The sequence below is a fragment of the Rhagoletis pomonella genome, unplaced genomic scaffold, assembly GCF_013731165.1.
Source record: "Rhagoletis pomonella isolate Grant_MI unplaced genomic scaffold, Rhpom_1.0 Rhpom_scaffold_00007, whole genome shotgun sequence".
Classification (NCBI taxonomy): Eukaryota; Metazoa; Arthropoda; class Insecta; order Diptera; family Tephritidae; genus Rhagoletis; species Rhagoletis pomonella.
In genome coordinates this window covers 58,244,026-58,251,951 of record NW_023458561.1, presented here as the reverse complement: position 1 = coordinate 58,251,951, position 7,926 = coordinate 58,244,026, and the positions used below count along the sequence as shown (strand labels likewise).

Below are 7,926 nucleotides of genomic sequence, written 5' to 3'. Positions count from 1 at the left end.
CAATTGTCAATTTTATAGCGCTGGGTCTCGAGCAAGATGTACCAGATTACGATATGGATAGCGGCGATGAAGTTTGGATAAGCCAACAGAGTCGACGTCTTGATCTGACACCACTGAAGTTCGAGCAGATGATGGATCGGCTAGAGAAGAGTTCAGGGCAAATGGTCGTTAAGCTAAATGAGGCGAAGGCACTGCTTAAGCAGGACGATGAAGTCAGCATTGCCGTTTACGATTACTGGCTTAATAAACGTTTGAAAATGGTAATGATCATATTTAGATAAAGAAAATAGAGTAAAAGTAATAGAGAATGTGCCAGTACTTATATGATGCACATTTTGTACCTTCATACATATATTTTGGTTCTAAATTGAAATTCAAAATACAAAACAAAAAATTGAATTTTGCTAAATTAAAACTTGCAATAATACAGCAACACCCGCTGATACTGACTGTGAAAACGGAGAATCGTCCGGGCTCATCTTCGAACAATCCGTACTTAGCATTTCGCCGACGCACCGAAAAGATGCAAACGCGAAAGAATCGCAAAAATGATGAAACGTCCTATGAGAAGATGCTCAAGCTGAGGTGCGTACGAAAATACTTTAGTTTAGTTTTTTTTTTTTTGCAACATAAAGCGTGTAAATATATTTACAGCTATAGTTTATTATGTTTGAGTTGATTTAAAGTTACGAGTTTGGTATTGTGAAGTCACGAAATATAAATGAGTGACAACTTGCAAATTGCTGTTACGGCAGATATATTATTCAAATTAGTCTACATTAGCATTCAAATTAGTTGATTTTGATACGGCAGGCCTTAATTGTAGCGAAGTTGAAAGCTAAAGACAAAGCGAAAACAAATAGAATTTTGAATATTACACTTCCATAGTAGAATTTATGCCCATAAAATTATAGAGAATATAACCAATGGAAATAGAACGATACAATTACAAATTGAAACAAATGTATTAAGTCGTATATAAAGATGATAAATACAGAAATACTAGAACAAGGAAAAATTAACGTGGAACCAAAGCATTTCATGAAATCTATAAACAAGGAGTTCGGAATCGGTTTGAGAGTGTGAGACTTATATTTTTCTGTCCTACAAGACTACAACCTTATGCTGCCTCCGAACTTCATATGATACATGGGTATAGTTATAATAATAGAAGTGTGCACGCAGTTATGACATTGTGTGGTGTTTCATGCCCAAAGTTCAGGAAAGGCTAGCAATAAATAAAAGTTCAGTAAATTACTATTCAAATTAAAACAACAATATCCAACTGACTCACTCACTGGTGTAGTATTAATTTTCCAATTAGCAAAATTAGCGTAGAAAAATACTTTGCCTTTATGACCCCTGCAAGTTAAACTGCGTAAGCCAAGCAGTAGTAGTAATCGCTGAGCTTCGTTTTTTTTTTTTTATCAACAAAATAATACTAATTATTCGCGTACATACATAACTAGGCGCGACTTGCAGCGTGCCACCACCGTGCTGGAGATGGTGAAGCGACGCGAGAAGACGAAACGTGAGCAATTGCATTTATCTATAGAAATCTTCGAGAAGCGATATCAGCTGCGCGACTTCAGTGGTGCTCTATTCTCCGAATTGAGTTCTTCGCTGAAGAATTCCAGGTATGATTCTTATAAATACTTATTCGATTGCGCTTCCAATTACTTATTTACTTCACTCTCAACTTTACAGACCTGCGTTTGCCCCTTTGTATACGAATCAATACTCACACCATGCATCTGCGACAGGCACCACACCCACTGGTGTTGTATCAGCCGGTGCGGGGACGCATGCTGCCGGTGTTGGCAGTGTACTGGGGCCAGGCGGTTTGCTTACATCAACGGCGGGTGCGAATAGTGTCGCAGCCGGCAGTGGTGGACATCTGTATGCGTCGGCTTCGCAGTACCTGAATCCTTCAAGTTTAACCATTGGTAAGTTGCTTAATGAAATTTGTGTATTTTTTCACTGAATGTTGCTATTACTTAAGTTATACACTTTTAATTTTCTAACCCACCCTCTTTTCAGATGCAATCAACACTGGCGCAAGTGGTGGTAGTGGTAATCGCAAGGAGAAGCGACAGTATAAGAAACGAAAACATAAATTGCCGCGTGATAAGCAACAGCAGCAGCAACAACAGCAGCAACATCAGCAACATCAGTATTTGGGTGGCGTTAGCAGTGGTAATGGCTTGTCGGCGTCGGCGCTTGGTGGCGCAGGTGCAGCGTTAAGCGCGCAGCATTTGTTACATTTGCATCGTCACAGCTCATCGCCCGCTGCTAATGAGTCCAATATCGAGACGGAGGAGGAGGAGTTTGGCAGTGGTGGTTTGGGTGGTGGTCATCATGCGCACAAAATGGGCTCCGAAAGTGAGGAGGAGATACCGTTTGCATTTAGGCGGAAGCAACATTGCGACTATCAGAGGGTGAGCTATTGCGATGGCTAAAGATTAGATGTGAAATTGACAGTACAAATGAGCATTGTTTTGTCTAAACATGTATGTGTACATATGTACATATGTAAGGAATTTGGTAAAAGTCGTTTGCTATATTTTATGTCACTGTAATTTTGGTGAGAACACTAAAGGGCCTATTTCCGATGAGCAATTCCGATTGAGGATAAAAAAATATTCGTTTTCAGATCATATATTTCAGTTATATATAAAGCCCAATGGCGGCTATTTAAATATGGAAAATGCAACACTGATTTTGAATATGAATTCGCAATAAACTTAAATGCCATTTAAATTTTTATCTGAAATTGACCCTAAGACTAAAAGACAAGTGACCTAAACCAGAACATTCTAAGTTCGGGTAGATAAATTTGAGATTTTTTTTAAATAAAGAAAAATATCTTATATCTATATATTCATGTAACTACATATGTATATATAGGGATGATTTTCGAATTTGTAGAATGACAATTTACATTTGGTCTTTATTCATTTTGCTTACAGCCTTTAGTTCATGATGGCAATTGGCCTTGGGAATCGAAGGAAGATTGTGGATTTGGTGATCCGAAATATCGATTCACTCTAACATCCATTAAACATCCGAGGTGGATATATTGCTCTAAGCCAATTTAAAGTTCTCATTACATAATATGGGTCCACTTTATTTCAGACCTCGTTGCATTGGTTTCGCCAGACGTCGCATGGGGCGTGGTGGCCGTGTTGCTCTTGATCGCATAGCCACAGATATGGATGATTTTTGGTCACAGCTCGATTACACGATATTTGAAAGCGATACCACTGCGTTAGCGACGAAATGCTCAAATATCAAAAAAGAGCCTGTGAAACCCGCCTCGCCACCCACGGTTGTTGACCTGCCGCCGCCGTCCAACATAGGTAACGCAGTTGGCCCAGCTGCCATCACAATCGCCAGCACCTCCACGACGACATTATTGCCTGCATCACAACTACCCGCCAACACAACGATCAAAGTCGAGCCCATCGACGTGGCAATAGATGTGTCGCCAATCAAAATCGATGCTAACGCCGCGCAAGTCAGTGACGATGATGGTGTTGAGGCCGACTTTGATGACGACGACTATGAGGAGGCTTTGCATACAGATGTGAATATTTCACGCGATGCCAACTACATTTCGTCCATGACGTTGTTACGACAGCGGCAACGTCAACGTATGCGCTTGCAGCAGAAACGACGACGGCGTCGACTGCAACGCCAAAAGGCCATTGAAGAGGGTGGCGGTGACGGCGAGTGCGTAAAACGGCAACGCTTCAATAACACCGACAGCGTCGTGGTGGATACAAAGTCAGTGACTGCGACTCAAAAGGTTCCGTCGGCAAAAGAGGAATTGCCACGTCGTTTGCTTCATCAGCTGTCCAAGTTGATTGATGAGAATAGCATGAATAGCATAAGCAGCTTCTTGCTGAGCGAAAAAGTGAAACGTGAAAAGCTGAATGGCGATGACGTGTCCGATGAAGTTGTCGTCGACTTGGAGCGGCAGCAGCAGCAGCAACAACAACCGTGGCCAAATCGTTCCAATAACAATTTAATTAACTACAACAACAACAACAATAGTAGTAGTAATATAAATAAGAATGTAGGCGTTAGAGATAAATTCAATGTGATAAAAAGCGAAGGCACCACCAGCCCAGGCTCATTGGCGGCAGCGACGGTCTCAGAACCAGCGGTGGCAGCTACCGTAGGAGCGGCGTCGTCGACAACGACCGCCACTTCAACAATGTCCATGTCGTCAGCAGCACCATTAACAAAAGCCATCAAACAAGAACTAATAGATTGCACAAGCGGCGGTGCTTCAGCCGACGATTCGAATGAACCATTGAGCAGCATAAAGAAATCTGCATCTGCGTTAACGGACACCACATCCACTTCAGCTATGCAAGTGTTGGAAGACGAGGAGAATGTGAATTTGGCGCAATTGAGCAGTCTAATCAGACACACTGTGAAGAAGGAGCCACTGGACGATGATGCTGCCGCGTCGCATGCATCGCTAACAACTAGCACAACGAAATTTAATTCTGCAAATTATGCGCATGCCAGCATCGACGATGAGGATATGTCAACGCCGCTAAATCAGTTGCCCGATGTCATACGCCAGCAGCACCGCCAGTCTTTGCAGTTCAATAACAAATTGAAGTGTCAGCAGCTTGCCGGCGATGTTCCATGCAGCAGTGGCATCAATGTCTTAATCGACGACACCTTGCCCACCACATTCGATGGTGACAAGTACGATTACGGTGGCAGTCTTTCGCCGACTTCAAGTCAGCGGTTGGATGTTTGCAATGAACTGCTCTCCGAAATACGCAGGGATTGGTTGCATTTTCGCCCGAAGACGCCAACCGATGACCTGTCTGATAGTAGTGATTGCAAGTTGTCGCCCTCGGAGCCACTGGTCGAGTGGACGCAGCAGACTCCTATAGCCGTCGAAATGCTGCGGTTGCCGTGTGATAGTGTTGAGTCAAAGAGAACTCTGCGCACGCAAAAAAACACTGAGCAGACGTTGAACAGTCTGTGGGATACACATTCCGACGATGCGCTCTTCGTAAGTAGTAGTTTCAAGTATGCTGAACTCGAACCAGATGTGCAGCTTCTACAGACTTACTATGCGCCAGAAGTGACGCGCGGCAGTAGCAAGAGTCCTGACGTTGGCGCAGCAGGCAATTCGAACTCGGCCATTGACTTCAATTTGAGCGGTGACTCGCTAACCGATATAAATCTTTTGGGCGACGGCGATGAAACGGATGAAAATATGCTCGTGAACATACTGAAGGAATGTGACGACATTAAGACTCTGAATCAGGCTACAAATTTTTGGAATGGCATACTCGAAGGTGAAGCAGAAGTTGATGAAGTAGCTGCTGATGTGGAGACTGACTTACTGGCATGCATCGAGGGGAAATCGTCGAAGCATAAGGAAGGCAGACGTGCTTCACGCACTAAAGGCAGCACCGGTGGTGGTTGTGGCGGCAAGTGGCGCAGTGGCTGTGCAATATATGGCGGCACAAGTTTCAACACAACGGATGCCACTAGCACACTTCCTGACGAAGTGTTTTTCCAAAAAGTGCAACCAAAAGTAGAGCCCGCCGACCTAGCTGAAGAGTCAGAGACTACAACGTCAGCAGCGCCTACTAATGCAATTATAAAGACAGAGCCCGTAGACGATTTGTCCGACCCAGCAACGCCTAGTGTTGGTGGCTTAGTAACCGCACAACAGCAGGTGACAACTTCGTTAAGCACTATACCCGCGCAAATATTGCAAAATACGGCTGCAGCTGGCGTTAGTCTTGGTGGCGGTGCCACAACTGTCGCAAGCATACCGCATTTCATTACGAACAGCGTGCAGCCACAGCTTGTTGCCACGTCCGGAGTGGTACACCGTCAGCCACAGCTGCATATGCAGCAGCAGTTAATTACACAGCAACAGCAACAGCAGCAGCAGCAGCATCAGCATCAGCCACAAGTGCAGCTGCAGGAGGTGGCTGCAGTTGGTGATATTATAACGGTAACTTCAACGAACGTGCCACCATTGCAGCAACAGCAGCAATACCAGCATGTCCAAGTGCAGCAGCAACAACAGCAGCAACATCAAATATTGCAGCTACGACAACCCCGTCTACAGAACGTCATGCAGCAACTACAGCAAATTCAACAGCAGCAGCAACGTCAACAATTGCTGCAAATGCAACGAGATCTGCTATCCGGCGGGCCGGTCATAACTCAATATGTATCGGCAACGCCAACAAATGCCGGCACCACAACTGTTACGACCACGGCACTTCGCCAGCCTACACTCACACCAATTGGCGCCACAGCGACAGGAAATCACACTATCTATACCACCACCTCGGCGGCAGACGGCAGCATCATGGGTGGCACACAAAAAATTTACATACAAAAAGCCACACCCACAATCAGCAGCGGTACCGCTACCCTATCTGCATCGCAAGTTCCTAACAGCCAGTCGTCCGCAAACACAGCGCCTGCATCGGTTATTACGCTGTCCAATATGAAGCTGGAAAACAATAGTGATGGAGGTGCGTCCGCAAGTCAGACAGTGACGTCAGGTAGTACTACAAATATACTAACTATCGATGGTAATGGCGTCACGGCATCGCCTATGAGCACCACGGGTTCTGGTGTCAACATCATCAGTACGGCGGGTGGACATCAAGTGGCTGTGCACAATATTAGCGGTGGTACTATGCAGCATTTGACTAGCACCAACAACAGCGGTGGCACTGTACAACATTTGTCGTCGCCGTCAGTTTCGGGTGGCACTACGCCACTTATTGTTACAACAACGACACGCCAAGCGCAACAACAGCAGCAGCAGCAACTTGTGCATCAACCAACACAACAAATTGTGTGGCGTCAAATAAGTGGTGGCACGACGAATACTGCGTCAGGTGCAGGTACCACCGTTAGTGGTGCCGATGCTGCGGCGGCAATGGCGGCCGCAGCAGCCGCAGCCGGCTCGGCTGGCAACAAGATTGTGTGGGCCAGTCGTCCGGGTCAAAAGCGGCAGTTGAATGGGCCAGATGGAGCGACAGGTGGGTGAAATTTGAGGGGAGGAAAGAAATAGTTCTACAATTCTTAAAAAATCACAACTTAAAGCAGTGTCACACGATTGATACATTTGTACAGATTTGTACAATTTTTTAATTGGCTTATTGCTACAAAAACGCGACAATTTTTTTTTGTAGTCAACCGATTATTACAATACCTCGAACTTCTATTGAAAAAATTAACAAACGGTTTTCGTGATTGCGATAAACAAAAATAATTGTGCATTCACACGATTGGGATACAATTCGCACCAAACTTTGGGCAAATGTCCAATCGTGTGACACTGCTTTTGGGGTTGCCTAAAAACATTATTGGACACAAGACACGCCATTTCTAGTATTAAAACAGTTTATTAGATACACTATAACACAAGTAAAGCAGAAAGGGTTATTTGCTATTAATGATAGTTTTTGTGATTTTTTAAGTTTTCTTTAATCCTAGAACCATAACGTCCTTCCATCCTACGTTAAGACCAACTATGCGTAAATTGTACATAATACAAATACAAAATTTTACAAGAAATTTCAATTTCACTGTATTAAAGAAAATACAAGGAGTAAATTAAATTTCAATGACAGATTTGACAGATTTTAATTTGATGTTCACCACATACGCATATTTTACGCATAGACTTGTGCTGCACTCGCTCTCAAACCTTCAACTGACCACATATGCTGTCCTTTCGCATTTCTGTATATATAAAAATACTTGTTGCACGCACTGCCGGCATTGGGTACCGTTACAGCGTGGCACACTTGTGCAATCTTAAGAGCGAAATACACCACACAAGCGGCTTGTCAAATATTCTTCAAATCTACTTTTCCCATTTCGCCATACACCATGCAAACATGACTCGTTCAA

At 44.0% G+C, this 7,926-nt stretch overlaps 1 protein-coding gene across 1 annotated transcript in view; it reads left to right on the top strand.

The window, feature by feature from the left end:
- The window catches only part of LOC118743166, a 39,703-nt gene extending 32,596 nt beyond the window's left edge, over positions 1 to 7,107 (top strand). The window contains exons 3-9 of the mRNA XM_036475698.1: positions 19 to 260; positions 431 to 585; positions 1,470 to 1,637; positions 1,708 to 1,946; positions 2,041 to 2,438; positions 2,970 to 3,070; positions 3,136 to 7,107. Coding sequence (XP_036331591.1) covers positions 19 to 260; positions 431 to 585; positions 1,470 to 1,637; positions 1,708 to 1,946; positions 2,041 to 2,438; positions 2,970 to 3,070; positions 3,136 to 7,057 — 5,225 coding nt within the window. The 3' untranslated portion in view covers positions 7,058 to 7,107. The remainder of the gene's footprint in view (positions 1 to 18; positions 261 to 430; positions 586 to 1,469; positions 1,638 to 1,707; positions 1,947 to 2,040; positions 2,439 to 2,969; positions 3,071 to 3,135) is intronic.
- Positions 7,108 to 7,926: the final 819 nt, after the last annotated feature.